Below are 15,515 nucleotides of genomic sequence, written 5' to 3'. Positions count from 1 at the left end.
ACCTTACTAAAAATACTCCCAGATACTCGTTAATGCTTGAATTTATGTGACGTATGTATTAAAAAAAAAAAAAAAGAAACAAGAGTCTATTGTATTTTTTAAAATCTGTTTTTTCTTGTGGATTGACTGCAGATGAAAGGAGGTCAGATACTGCAATTTATATTGGAAGCACGTAGGCACCCAGAAATGTGGTGCTGGCTTCGGTTTCTTCACCAGATATTGACAGTAACTGGATCAGGCTTGCGTTCTACCACGTCAGACTACCAGCCCCCCGAAGCTCCAAAGTAGGACGCTGCTACACCATAAACTCTAATTGGAGCTGTAAGAGCTCTCTCACGTACTTTTTAATAGCCTTTGGCCCTTAAGTTCAGTTCACACCAGGCATCATCAGTTTGAATCCATGCACATTCCACATTCTTGCATGCTATATCCCGATAACAGGAAATCCACAGTGGTAAGGTCATTGCTCAACTTTGATTTTGAATGTGGAAATGTGGATCAACCTTAGATGGGAAAAAAAGAGATAAAACCTTTTAAGCTTGGTGATAGCAGCCAATTAGCTGTGTGCCTCAGCAGGAGGTTGTTTACAATGTGTGTGCTCAGGGACTCTAATAGCGTTCAGCTGTTGAGTTTGTTTTGACAAAGACACACAGGCCTTCAGTCTAGTTGGATCACAAAGACTTTGCCCATTAATCCAACGTTCCACTCCCTTTGGCAGCCAGGTTTATGCCCATCTCCTGGCCACTAAACAAAGAATGTTGAGGGATTAGCCCATGTTCATGTTACCAAGCCTTTTAACCTGTCTGTGTTTAAAATGTGTTTTCTGGTACTGAGCAGGTAATAACACAGATGCTTGAAAGAAGAGAATATTGTGCTTACTGTTTGACTTAGCAAATTTAGCAGTCTAGTGAAAATCCCTTCAATATGTTTGGGTGCTCAGTGGCGCTGCCAGACACTTTCAACCTCCAATGTTTAGGTTCAGTTGCGGAGGCGGCAGAACAGGGGGCACTAGGGGCACAAACCCTGACGCTTTTTAGGCTGCCTTTGATGTGCCCCTTTGCTCCTTTTATTACGTATGTTTTCACACCCCTTATTTATGACCCTGCAAACCGATCTGAAGTCGCATGGCCGTGTTTTGAGCTACACTATATACATTTTCTGAAAAGGCATAAAAATGCTTTCCAATGATCAATTTAAAGAGCGGAAGTGGCATTTCAGCATTAGCCTAGCAACCATTACACCACGAGGGACTGTATAACGACCTCTTGTTGGTTCATACATGTAATGACGTATATTTGAATGAAATCCATGGCTGCAGAGAACCACAAGCTCTCTGTTGATACCAGACGTGATGTGGTTTTCCTTTGCGTCGTTGATTTCTCGTGGTTGTCTGACTTTTTTTGCAGAGTGGCGTGCCTATCTGTCAGTGTCGGCGTCACGAGGGGCACGCGCAGACGCAATGCTCTCCCATTTAAGTTACAGTGCCCCCCATGCCACCGCCCCCGTGCAGTGTAGCCATTTAAGGTCAAACTTTGTTCATGGTGGTGCTGATATACAAACATTATGGGGCTCTTTTGGCTTGCAGATGAAGAAAACTGCATTAAGCAATCACAAGGTAGTACACACTAGCATGACACAAGTAATAAGTCCACAGGTAATGTGTAGCTTCACTTCGCTTATCATACAATGGTACTGACAGGGACGTGACTGTATCGCACAAAACCCACAGTCGGGGTTTCATGAAAATAAAGTATGTGCAACATAAATGTAACCCGACAGTTAAATAAGGCGTACATTCAACCAACTATGGGTAACATAAATACATTAACCTCCTTATTTTGGCAACAGTTCAACATTGTATGGTGCGATGCATGCTAGGAACTGCGTGGCTTCACAATTCACCGTTGCTACAATATAATTTAAACAAAGCGTAAATCAATACCATAAAGATAAAAAGAGAATCAAAACAAAAGAAAAAACATGAAAAACTGTGTTGATCTTTAGATTTTGTAGCAACGGTAGAAGCTCTGCTTTCCAGCATGCTTTGCGGTGCCCTTTGTAAATAGTTATTGTTGAACAAGCTAAACATACTGCCTTTGTGACTGCCCACATTGGCAATATGTCAGGTTAGTTTTTATTTTATTAAACCCCGACTGTGTGTTGTGTGATGAACAATGACCTTACGGTCATGTTTGCTGTATTTCTAGAGTTACTTGGTGACCTACCAGCTGCGTAATATGGCATTATGTTCCTCCCGCTAAATGCTCAATAAAGCTTCTTCTTCTGCAACCCCGTAGACCTCCCCCATTCACTTGTACGACTCACCAGAGCCTTGCCGCAATACAGTTATCGCCTCAACTCCATCCACTCTCTGTATCGCTTAATCTCACTAGGGTCTCAGGTGTACTGGAGATGACTTGTTTTATAACGCTTCATGTTGTATGTGTGTGTGGCGCGTTAATGTTCTGTGTGAACGTGTGCATGCAACTGCCGTGGGTATGCATGCATTTTTTTAGCAGTAAAATTTACCCAATTAAGACTGTGACCCCACCAACACACACACACATCCACACACACACACACACACTTCACAAGTTGTTCTGCAGGCCTCTGTTCAGTTGTGCGATCAATGCACTAAGAATAAAGTGAATTGATTGACATTTGCATTCATGAAAGCTCATGAGATATTAAATTCAGTCATTACACTCTAAAGGTACTAAAGCTTGATCATACATACATATTATAATTCAGATCCAAAGAGTCAACCAATGCCTGTTGGAAAGATCTGCAACCTCATTTGTCCAGATTCTTGCCAATGCTTTGGTCTGACGGGCACCGTTAAGAATAAGAACAACCCTTGATAAGAGATTACGCTGTCAAGTTGGCCCTCAACCTCAGAGTAAGCACAGCCAAGAATGTTTGCTACCAGTATAACTCAAAAACCTCATAATTTATTTTCCACAAAACTTTGTGGAGGGATGTGTGGACAGAATTTCCAGGTGAATTACTGGTTTGGTGACCTCAGTATCGCGTCCCGCTGGATGCCTCCCTGGTGAGGTGTTCCGGGCACGTCCCACACAGACTATGTCTATGACTCAGTCAGCTGGCATAACTGGGATAGGCTCCAGTTCACCTTTAAACTGAACAGGAAAAGAACCTGCATAGATTGTGTAACCATGGCTCACAAGGGGAAACATATGGTGTGCTGTTTGTAAAGCTGCTTGCGCCAAAAAAATAACAGCAACATTTTGTCACATTTAGCTTCAAAACGTGTTGAAAAAACTGGTGTGAATTTTTGAGAGTCACTTTTCTGCACATTTAGAACAATATTTGTCAACTTAATAGTTAAATCCAACTATTAAATGTTACACATTTATGTTTAACACAACGTCCCAACTTTATTGGAAATTGGGGTTGTACTATTTTATCACATTTAAAGTTGGATCTGTTTTTTTCCCAATATGAGAAATATAAAAATGTATACTTTTGAGAACATCAAAACAAGAAGTGACCATCCAGCATCATGAAATACTTCCATTTTGGCTACCTCATGACTTTTTACCATTTTGAACAGAATTTAATATTCAACCTTTAGAATATTGTTTTATACAGAAACATCACAACATAATCAAAAAATGTTTTAGTAATGACCAATGCTGTTAATTTAAGACAGCTGTGGCATAAACCGGCCACTGGTATAGATTCGTGTTTATGCTAATATTGCATATCAAATATAATATTGGCTACATCTTACATTTGTGAAAAAAATGGACGGAATGGAAAGATAAAATAAAAAACAAAAAACAGCTTTTCCTGCTCCAATATTAAATTACAGTTTTACAAGGAGGTAAAAAAAAAAAGAGACCTTTTTCAGTAATGGGTTCTCTTTGGGTTTGTAGCTTTATTCATCTGTGTGTGCAAAAATTGTCAAAGACAGCTCAACTTCGTATAAGTAAAGTCAAATTTTAAACTGTATACAAATGTACACTCACCGGCCGCAACATTAACAACACTTGTGCAATGTTAATATATCTGCAATAAGTCTTATGTAGCCTTTTTAACCAAATCAGAGGCTGGTATTGTTTATTGATCCTTGGTTCTCTTGTCCCTCCTCCAGGCTCGGTACAGTTTGATGCTGAGACTGGGGAGGTCATACAGTTCCTCCAAGTGGAAGTGCTTGCTGAAGCGATCCACAAAGCTGTTCTCTGGCTCAAGGCGGAAACGCATGGTCCACAGGATCTGTGTCTTCACCTGGCAGAGATGGTTGAATGTGTCCAACAGCTGGTCCAGGTAGGAGTGGGCGTACACCACGTCTGCAGCCAGGATGTAGTCGAAATAGTGTGTGCTTTGTGGGAACCTCTGTTCCACTTCTGGGCCCCAGACCAGCTCTGTAACCTGCCAGCAATGGGCAAACCAGGTATGATAAGTGTATTTAAGTGGCAGTGTTGTTGCCAACTGATCCCTCTGTAACAAAGGTTATTATGGTTATTGAAAATGAACAAAATAATGAAAACTCGAACTGCAGAAATATTTTGGGTAATTGAAATAAAAATAAAAACTGAAATGGCATTGTCTGTTTACAAATCTAATTAAAACAAACAAAAATCATAGCAAAAATGTCCCTTTTCTGGTCTTTGTCAATTTAATTAATATCTAAGATTTTTGGTTTGATTTTAAATCTCTTTATTTTGGCTCTGGTTGTTTTTTTGTTTGTTTGTTTGTTTGGTTGTTTTACAACAGCAACATGGGTTTATGTTGTGCCTTTAGTCTGTTGGCTATCCTATTTGTGTTTGATTTGTGAATGGTTCTTCATCAGTCCTAACTGAATAATACTTTTTAAAAAAAGTAAATGGTATATTTTGTTGATTTTTACTACACAATACTTATTGTGACCTTTATAAATCTCACAACTGAAACACCCCCTATTACAAAACCCCCCAAAACTAACACTAAAACTAAATAAAACTAAGTAAAATTAACCATTTAAAAAAGTAAATACAAACTAGCAAAACCTTACTGAATTTGAAAAATGAAAAGTCAAAACAAAATAATTACTAAAACTAATGAAAGATCTGAACTTAACCGTGTCTGTAAGCACATACCACAGGGGTGTATTTGCATCGTCCTTTTGTGTTGCATGTGACATTGTACTGGAGGTTCCCTAGCACATCTGGGAGGTCTGTGGAGGTGACCTTAGCACCTTAGTAGATAAGACAAAATGAATGGGACTTCATCACAGTGACTAAAATAAATGAAAACATGATGGAGTCAGTAGAAGTGTTGTGTTTCACCTAAAAGACTAGAAACGATAGAGACGAGACCAGTTCCTGCACCAAGTTCTATCACATTCTTGTCCATCAGGTTGTACTTGTCACGGTTGGTCTCCAGGAAGTGACACAACACCATAGCCTAGGTTGTGATAGTGATAAATAGTCTTAAATCAGCAGTTCATTATCTGTTCTGAGACATGTCCTTTGTGTGCACATATACCGAGGGCCAGAGTACAGCTCCGTAGAGGTCTGTGGATTCTTTAATTCGGATCTCCAGACCAGAGAAGATGTAACCTTCCCACGCCACCGGGCCAATGACAGAAGGGTGGAACTGGCGTGCCAGGATGGCTTTGGTGAGTTCTTCATCCACAGCAGGGTCTGCTTAAGAGAGACAATTACAAGTGTACATTTCTTACAAAATATGATACCTTCTACTTGTAGAGCCTGACCAAAAAGGTTTGTGGGTCTGTTTGATGAGCTTGGTGTACATTTTGTCGTAAGTAACTACTCTTTAACTAAAAATACACAGAATATATAACGGAATTTTGCCACCAAATGTTTTCATACTAAGGGCACATATGCCAAATTCAGTTCCACCCCCCCCCCCTCGACCCACTTTGTTTAACAAGAAGGTGCGACAAGTTTCTCTGCAGAGGAATACACCTGTGATGTTGACCATCTTGAATGCATTGTATTCAAGACGACCAACAAGGATAACCAAGTTGCTCTTTCATTTCAGGATGCTTCATTTATGAAGATAATGAATGATGGAAAGAACAGACGTTTCATTCCTTAAGAATGCACAGGAACTTTTTGACATTCCTCTGGAGATATTGGAGAAGATCACATTACATCTACAGGAATAGCACTCGTCCCACAGTGCCTACTCACTGCCTGCACTAGTCAGTTTAGGACAGAAACTTCCATATTGGCCCTGATGCATGGTACTTTATGCTGAGAGACTCATGTATAACTGCTCCTCTCCAGGTCTACATAAGATCACAGCAAACAGTAAAGTCCATGGAAGCCTTCTGCCAGAGGACCATGTGAGCAAACTAAAAGACTGCAACACTTACACAGTGCCAATGCACAGTCTCTGTCAACCTCCATCTGTCTACAGACAGACTGCTTTCTCTTCAGTGTCTCCGAAGAGATAAAACTTCACATTTGCTGATGTGTTTTGCCACCATCAAAAGCCTCTATGACCCTCTCAAGGTTTTAGCACCAGTTACTAACCAAGGCAAGGCTATTCTGAGAGGGTTCACTGCTGAGAATGGTGACTGGAATTTGCCATTACCTTGATAGTGGAGAAGGCTGAGATGTTTTTTTTTAGACTTTCTCCAACAGAGTTTTCACGTTTGGCAAGCTCCAGGACTGACACTGAAACTTCACCTGAGGCAGCTGTCAGCAGGGAATCATGTATCAATACAAGTGATTGCTGTGCTACCATAACTCAAGTCACTGACACGACTGGAGTTCATTATGTCCAGAGCACACAATCCCAAGAGTAGAGCTTTATGCATCACATCATTTCAAATTAGCAGACTTGATCTCATAGAACCCGATCTTCATCTTAATGCCAAGACATATTACACGACAGCAATGTGATCCTGGGCTATGTTTGCAAATGAAACCAGACACTTTTATGTTTATCCGAGTAACCAGGTCTTACACATTTGAAGATCCTCATGTACACAACAGTGTCTCTTTGTGGCCATTAACTAGAACCTTGCAGCTAAAGCAACACCTTCTGTTACTGTAGGCCATAGTGGACCCAGTTTTATGTCTAAACTGGATGACGAAGTCTCAGAAAGCAACTTTGCCCATGACTTTCGATCCCTCAGGTGGCACTGCATCAAAAAACGACATCAATGTGTAATGGATATCACCAAATGAGCTCAGGAACACGTCAGAAAACCAATGTCAGTAAATACAGTTCGGCGTTACATCCGTAAGTGCAACTTGAAACTCTACTATGAAAAGCAAAAGCCATTTATCAACAACACCCAGAAACGCCGCCGGCTTCTCTGGGCCCGAGCTCATCTAAGATGGACTGATGCAAACTGGAAAAGTGTTCTGTGGTCCGACGACTCTACATTTCAAATTGTTTTCGGAAATTGTGGACGTCGTGTCCTCCGGGCCGAAAAGGAAAAGAACCATCCTGATTGTTATGGACGCAAAGTTCAAAAGCCAGCATCTGTGATGGTATGGGGCTGTGTTAGTGCCAATGGCATGGGTAACTTACACATCTGTGAAGGCACCATTAATGCTGAGAGGTACATACAGGTTTTGGAGAAATATATGCCGCCATCCAAGCAACGTCTTTTTCATGGAGGCTCTTGATTATTTCAGCAAGACAATGCCAAACCACATTCTGCACGTGTTACAAACAGCGTGGCTTCGTAGTAAAAGAGTGCGGGTACTAGACTGTCCTACCTGCAGTCCAGACATGTCTCCCATTGAAAATGTGTGGCGCATTATGAAGCGTAAAATATGACAACGGAGACCCCGGACTGTTGAACAGCTGAAGCTGTACATCAAGCAAGAATGGGAAAGAATTCCACCTACAACGCTTCAACAATTAGTGTCCTCAGTTCCCAAACGTTTATTGAATGTTGTTAAAAGAAAAGGTGATGTAACACATTGGTAAACATGACCCTGTCCCAGCTTTTTTGGAACGTGTTGCAGCCATAAAATTCTAAGTTAATGATTATTTGCTAAAAACAATAAAGTTTATCAGTTTGAACATTAAATATCTTGTCTTTCTAGTATATTCAGTTAAATATAGGTTGAACATGATTTGCAAATCATTGTATTCTGTTTTTATTTAAGTTTAATACAACGACCCAACTTCATTGGAATTGGGGTTGGATAATGAATTCATAGAATACTTTGACACCAGCTTCATCAACACATTGAAGCGGTTTATAGCTGTGAGAGGGACAGCCAAAAAAACATTTGCTCAGACATAGCCGCAAACCTTGTGGAAGTTGGCAACGACTTGAGGGTACCGTCTATCATCGAGCACAAAATGTCATTTATATTTCTCACACAGACCGTAAATACTGTGTTGTGGTTTTTAAATCATTTGATTCAACATGAAATCGGATATTGATAATGATGCCATTCGATGACTTCTAGCATTACTAGCAACATTTGGACAGCCAATAACTGAGAAATTGGCAACAAGATTTCAGTTGAAAATTCGAGAAGCATGCCAAGTGCGCAGCATAGTGATCATAGTTAAGTCCAGCGACACCCTAATACTGTACATCATATGCTTTTGGTAGCAATGTGAATCAGAATCAGAATAATCTTTATTTGCCAAGTATGTCAAAAACACACAAGGAATTTGCCTCGGGTAGTTGGAGCCGCTCTAGTACGAAAACAGATAGCCACTGTGACAAAATATACATTTAGGACATTAGAACACACTACGGAGAGTCATTGAGCAATGCAAGGTTACCAGTAATGTGGTAATGCTGATACAATGACAATTGTGCAAATGATACTGAGTCCTCAAGCAATTTAGAGCAGTTTGAAGTGACTAATAGTGCGATAAACTGGTACAGTGACAATTGTTAAAATGGTGCAGTCTTCAAGAAATTTAAGCAGTTTAAAGTGACTAGTGCAATAATCTGGAACAGTAACTAACAAATGGTGCAGATAGTTCTCAAGTATGAGTGGTTAGTATTGGTCAACAACAGATATGCAAATAGTACAGATTCACGAGACTACTGCAGTGAGTGCACGAATAATGTAGTAGTGTTTCAATAGACGTGCAAAATTGGGAGCATGTTACAATGAAATTGTAAGTCAACTATTGTAGTGGTTAATGGTAAGAGGGAAGTAGTTGTTGGAATGTCTGCTGGTTTTGGTTTGCATTGTTCGATAGCGCCTACCTGAGGGAAGTTGCTGGAAGAGGTTGTGACGAGGATGTGGAGGATCCAACAGGATTTTGCATGCTCTTGTCATAGTTCTGGCAGCATGCAAATCCTCGAGTGGTTAGGGGGGGTACCGCCGATTTTTTTTTCAGCTGTCCTGACTGTCCATTGCAGTTGCATTGTGGTAGCACCAAACCAAACTGTTATGGATGAACACAGAACTGATTCAGTTACTGCTGTGCAGAACTGCCTCAACAGCTCCTGTGGCAGGCCATGCTTCCTCAGAAGCCGCAGGAAGTCCATCCTCTGCTGGGCCTTTTTGAGGATGGAGTTGATGTTGTTCTCCCACTTCAGTTCCTAAGAGACTGTAGTTCCCAGGAACATGAAGATCTCGACGATTAACACCGGGCAGTTGGACAGCGTGAGGGGCAGCTGTGGCGAAGGATGCCTCCTGAAGTCCATGATTATCTCTACAGTCTTGACCGTGTGCAGCTCCTGGTTGTGTCGGCCGCACCACAGCTGCAGCTGCTCCACCTCCTATCGATACGCAGACTTGTCACCGTCTTTGATGAGGCAGATGACTGTGCGGTCCTGCCCCTTGGGAAGCTGTAGAGTCACTGGCAGATGGCAGGAGAGATGTTGAACTGGAGAAGCTTGGAGGAGAGGAGATCGGGGATGATGGTGTTGAACGCAGAGCTGAAGTCCACCAACAGGATCCTCATGTATGTATGAAATTGAGGTCTTATTCAAGTACATTTCTTTTTTCTTTGAGGTGGATTTTTTTCTCGTGTGGTTCCAAGTCGGCAGTCACCCGGGAGACCTGCGGCTTTCCGTCGGGCACGGGATGAATGAAGACTTCGAGACACTTGGCGTTTGGGCTAGTTCTATTTATTGAACCAGTCTTAGTGTCATAACAGCTGCTTACATTGCCAGAACAACGAAAAAGCCCCCGAAAACCCCTGGATCTCAGTTTATCAAGGTTTAATTCTCTGGGCGTGGAATTAGCCCCTCCCTGGGCGCACCCGGCAGATGGCCGTTCCTCATGACCATATTTGGAATCACACCCGCCTGCTGGCGCCTCACCTTCTAGCTACGCTCACACCCGGTTCCCTCATCTTATAAGATGCAAAACAATCCTCTTTGCAGACTGGGACGCCTGTTGTGAACCCAAGACATGTTACTATCTGGGCGGAGAATGAAAACCCTAATAAACATACTAAAGGTTGAAGGAAGTCCTTTGATGTAGAACTTCAAAGAAAGGATGTTTGGCTTGAATACAGATCTCCAAACATTTGGCCCTTGCAAAGGAACTCTGATTGTGGTACTATTAAAATATACTACAAGGTCAAACAAAACTCCTGTGATTAATGCGAGTAATGGGTCACTGAATTAGATTGAAATATAATCAGAATCAGAATCATCTTTATTTGCCAAGTATGTCCAAGCAACAGACAAGCCACCCATTACAGCAAGTTGTCAAAAATATAATTGAATATATTTGACTTATGAAACTAAAGCAATTAATATAAATATTGATTATATAAGATAATTTCATTATAATGACTACACAGAAAAGTGAAAGTGATTATGCCTTGCACTGTATGTTTCAAAATCACCTTTGTCACCTACCTGCGGAAGTCATGTCAAATTCTTAATACTGTGTATGGAATGAGTTTAAATTATTGCCCAATGGAAGAAGGTGCAGTACACTAAACACCAAACTTATTTATCTTAAAATATCAAGGCATGTATGGCCTACACCTCATGGAGGGATGGAGAATAAATGAACCACCTTTTTCCACAATTTAAATTCCATTAAACGGAAGATTGTCCAACCAAAGCATAATAAATGTTAATCACCAGAATAGTATTCCATGCATGTCTATATATTTTTATGCATTTTATTTTCACTACCACTGTAAATCCTTCAGAAGTACATTGTGATTACGGTTGGAACTTGATTACAAATGATGAACTTCTATAATTTACTTCATCCAGATGTTTTTTTCCCCCTATAACCATGATAGTGGCACTTAGCAGGCCCAAAATTGGCATGTAAATTCGACACACCACAGAAAATAGAAATGTTAACAAGCCTGCCAAATTTGAATTAATAAAACAAAATCGATAAAATAGGTTTCAAAACTTGAATAATAAGGGCCACCTCTCAGCTCTGAGACGCTGTGGGCGTGTCGAATGGATGCGCCAAAAGGAATCAAACACACTGAGATGGTGATAGCTTATATGATGTAAAAATTACATTAGGAGGCCCAACTTCAAAATTGAATGGTATAATCATAAAAATAAACGCACAAGTCAACTTACCCTCGTTGTCGGTGACATGTTGACCATCCTGTTTCAAACGCTCCACCCAGTCCCCAAGAAAACTACAATCATTTTAGGTGGAGCATCCGTGGCCCAATGGTTGAGATCGCCACCGTGGGGGACCTGGGTTCAAGACCCCGACTGGACCATCCACCAACATCCCCCGAACTCAAGGCTGTGGTGTCCTTGAGCAAGACACTGATACCCCGAAAGGCTCCCCTGCTGGACCCCCTGTAGTTTGCCTACCGAGCAAACAGGTCTGCGGATGATGCAGTCAACATGGGACTGGACTTCATCCTTGATCACCTCGACAGTGCAGGGACCTACGCGAGGATCCTGTTCGTGGAATTCAGCTCAGCGTTCAACACCATCATCCCTGAACTCCTTTCAACCAAGCTTCTCCAGCTCAGCGTCTCACCTGCCATCTGCCAGTGGATTTACAGCTTTCTGACGGGCAGGACACAGCAGGTCAGGCTGGGGGAGGCCACCTCATCCACACGCAGCATCAGCACTGGGGCGCCCCAAGGTTGTGTCCTCTCTCCGCTGCTCTCTCTCTACACGAACGACTGCACCTCAACGCACCCGGCTGTCAAACTCCTGAAGTTTGCAGATGACACCACTGTCATCGATCTCATCAAGGACGGTGACGAGTCTGCATATCGACAGGAAGTGGAGCGGCTGGAGGTGTGGCCGACACAACCTGGAGCTGAACACGCTCAAGACTGTAGAGATGATCGTGGACTTCAGGAGGCATCCTTCGCCACAGCTGCCTCTCACGCTGTCCAGCTGCCTTGTGCCAACCGTCGAGACCGTCAAGTTCCTGGGAATTACAGTCTCTCAGGACCTGAAGTGGGCGATCAACATCAACTCCGTCCTCAAAAAGGCCCAGCAGAGGATGTACTTCCTGCGGCTTCTGAGAAAGCGCGGCCTGCCACAGGAGCTGCTGAGGCAGTTCTACACAGCGGTCATCAAATCAGTCCTGTGTTCTTCAATCACAGTCTGGTTTGGTGCTGCTACAAAAAAGGACAAACTCCGACTGCAACGGACAATCAAAACTGCTGAAAGGATTGTCGGTACACCCCTACCCACCCTTGAGGACTTGCACGCTGCCAGAACTAAGACAAGAGCGTGCAAATCCACTCGGACAATCCCGGTCACCGACTCCTCCGACTTCTTCCCTCAGGTAGGCGCTACAGATCAATGCAAACTAGAACTAGCAGACATTCTTCCCTCTTACAATCAACTACTTAAACAGCTAACTTACAATTCCATTGCAACATGCTGACAATTTCTTTTGTCTGAGTTTGTTGTCACATTTCTGTCAGGCCAATTATATACTACTCGTACACTCACTGTAGTAGTCTCGCCACGCTGCACTATTTGCATATCTGTTGTTGACCAATACTGGCCACTCATGCCAGAGTAGCATCTGCCCCATTTGCACACTGACTGAGGAGTATCTGCAACATTTGCACAGTCAAAATTGTCCCAGGTTATCGCGCTACTAGTCACTTTAAACTGCATACACTCCTTGAAGTCTCGGCGCCCTTTGCACAATGGTCATTGCACCGGACTATTGCGAGATTAGTCAGTCGAACTGCTCTCAGTGCTAGAGGACTCTGCATCTTTTTGCACAATTGTCAAAAAAAAAAAATTGTACCGGCATTACCAGATAACTAGCAACCCTTTATTGCTCAGTGACTGTTTTTCTCAATGTCTTTATGTCTGAAAAGTGTTCTGTCAATTGACTGTCTGTTGTCATACTAGAGCGGCTCCAACTACCGGAGACAAATCCATTGTGTGTTTTGTTTGGACATACTTGGCAAATAAACATGATTCTGATGTCACAGCCGAACATGGCACCTGATGACAGCGGCACGGTAGGAGCAAGCCCAGGTAGGAAGACAGTTGGCACTGCCCCATTCACTTGTATCAAGTTACCCACAAAGCCATGTGGTGTCTGGTGAAAGTTTACAAAACTATCCGTCGTAAAATGCGCACTGCAGAGCCGGCTGGTGGTGATGATGTTCGGCTTGCCATCTGCTTGTGTCTTCAAAAAGTCAATCCACCCTTTTTTATTTCGTGATTTTTTTTGGGAGCTTAAAAAATGTCACAGTGTTGTTCTGTAAATTGAGGCATCCAGCGAAGATGCATTTTTGGGGTGGAGCCATCGATAGTTTGCTAACTGCAAGCTGGAGTGTAAACGGGCCTTGTTATGGACGCTATGCAGAGCTAACTCACAACTGAGCAGCCAAATGAAATGACATCACTTTGTACTTACATTGTGGGGGAGGGGCCTGTAAGCCCCGCCCATAACGTCAGGAAAATTCTGAGGGTGAAAATGATGCTTAAGCTATAGCTCAACAATTCAGCACTATATTGTCATAAGCCTTTGCATATGTTTTCAGCATTTATCTTCAAACGTATTTAAGTTATTTAGAAAAAAACACGGCTATCTGCTTCGAGCCCCTTTAACAGTATATAACACTCTGCTGTGCATCAATGCAAATGCTGTATTTGACACACACATGGTTACATAACATTGGTTTGGTCTTAAGATCAGGGGACCTTTGAGTGTAGTTTAAGGTACATTTCCCGACAGGCAAACAATTATTTGAAGGTCACGATTTAGTGCTTACGTAACTGTGTAATTAATTACATGAAAGCAACCAAGATTTGTTTTGTTCTTTGTGATATAAGAAATGATACAGGGTACCCTTAGAATTCTGCTGAAATTACAAAATTTGTTCAGAAAAGCTTCTCACCTTCCTCTCCAGGCTTGCAGCTTTCCTCACACTGCTCCATGTTCAAATGAGAGGACGAGATCACACACGAGAAATGTGCGGACTTCAAGAGTCGTTTTTGGTTTCTGGTCAAGCTAAAGTTCTTTGGGATAAGGTCACTCTGGGACCAAATCTCTGGCTGGCCACTAGATATGGCCTCGTTTTAGGTTACACACACACACACACACACATACCACTAAATCCAGCATTTCCCATCTTCTTATCCAAACACTCCACCTGACCTCCCCAGTGCATTTTCAGTTCTCAGAGACTCCAAGCGTTGACTGACAGAGACAGCTGCAAGGTCCGACAACTGAGCTGCAGTAAATAGGACAGCTTTCTGGCTTAAAATACAGACACTGTGATTCTCTACCTAGTGGTTTATAAATAAAGAACAAGTTTTGTCTATGAAAAAGCCACACCATGCACTAAAGTGTTTTATGAGGCAGCTTGAGAGTTCAGAGGGTGAAAAACTACACTGAACTGCAGGCTTATTATAATTAAAAAAAGAGAGAGTATGCAGTTTTGTTTTGTTTTTAAAACCACCACACCCGAGAAAGAATAACCTATCAGAGACAGAAGGCATGACCGAAGAGGTGACAATCATTTGCCATGCACTTGTGCACATTCATAACCAGTCACCCGCACCTCCCCGTTGATTTGTTAGCTTGGGTTTGAGGACTTTTTTCTGGAACTATTATGGAATATCCACTTCTAGAAAAAAAAACAAAAAAACAATGCCGAAAAATTTGCTAACACCTGGGCATAAGATTAGCAAACAGAAGCAGACCTAAGGGAACTGAAAGGATTCAGAAGCAACACAAAATTAGCAACTTTTGTGGTCAACAGGTATGTTTATCATCTCTTTTTGAATAATAATTGATTGTAAATTCCAACAAAAAACTACAAACCAGTAAATTTAGTGTTATGGAACACCCCATTACAAATTAGTCATGCTACCAATGTAGCAGCTGTGGTAAGCTAACGTTGGCTTGTCTACAGTGCTAATGCTAATGATGCTATTTGTATCTGTGACTTTTTATCACCCACTACACACTTTCACAACTGAACGCTGTAATGAAATGCCATGTTTGAGAATCCTGCTCGTGCACGTCAGTGAGGGGAGCGGTTTTGGGTGGGCTAGTGAAGTGAGGCTAAAAACTGCAAGCATCCACTTTAAGGTATTAAATATATAAATTACGATAGTACTTGTCAGTTTGGGCACACATTTCAACCTTCCCATTGAATTGATG

The 15,515-nt window shown here is 42.0% G+C and overlaps 1 protein-coding gene across 1 annotated transcript; it reads right to left on the bottom strand.

Annotated features, from left to right (window-relative positions):
- Positions 1-4,083: 4,083 nt before the first annotated feature.
- On the bottom strand, positions 4,084-14,471 carry mettl21e (methyltransferase like 21e). The gene is made up of 6 exons (XM_061700261.1): positions 14,457-14,471; positions 14,245-14,326; positions 5,491-5,651; positions 5,292-5,409; positions 5,103-5,200; positions 4,084-4,395 (listed from the first exon to the last, which is right to left on the bottom strand). Exons 1-6 carry the CDS (start codon positions 14,469-14,471, stop codon positions 4,084-4,086), a joined length of 786 nt encoding a protein of 261 aa, XP_061556245.1.
- Positions 14,472-15,515: the final 1,044 nt, after the last annotated feature.

This window comes from Phycodurus eques, chromosome 2 (assembly GCF_024500275.1).
Source record: "Phycodurus eques isolate BA_2022a chromosome 2, UOR_Pequ_1.1, whole genome shotgun sequence".
Lineage (NCBI taxonomy): Eukaryota > Metazoa > Chordata > Actinopteri > Syngnathiformes > Syngnathidae > Phycodurus > Phycodurus eques.
This window is presented reverse-complemented; position numbering and strand designations above follow the sequence as displayed.

Excerpts from the sequence above, each read along its gene's own strand:
- mettl21e (XM_061700261.1), bottom strand. Across the intron at positions 5,652-14,244 it reads CTGCAAGCCTGGAGAGGAAG|CAGACCCTGCTGTGGATGAA; the intron begins GTGAGAAGCTTT and ends GTCTCTCTTAAG. Across the intron at positions 5,201-5,291 it reads TATCGTTTCTAGTCTTTTAG|GTGCTAAGGTCACCTCCACA; the intron begins GTGAAACACAAC and ends TTATCTACTAAG.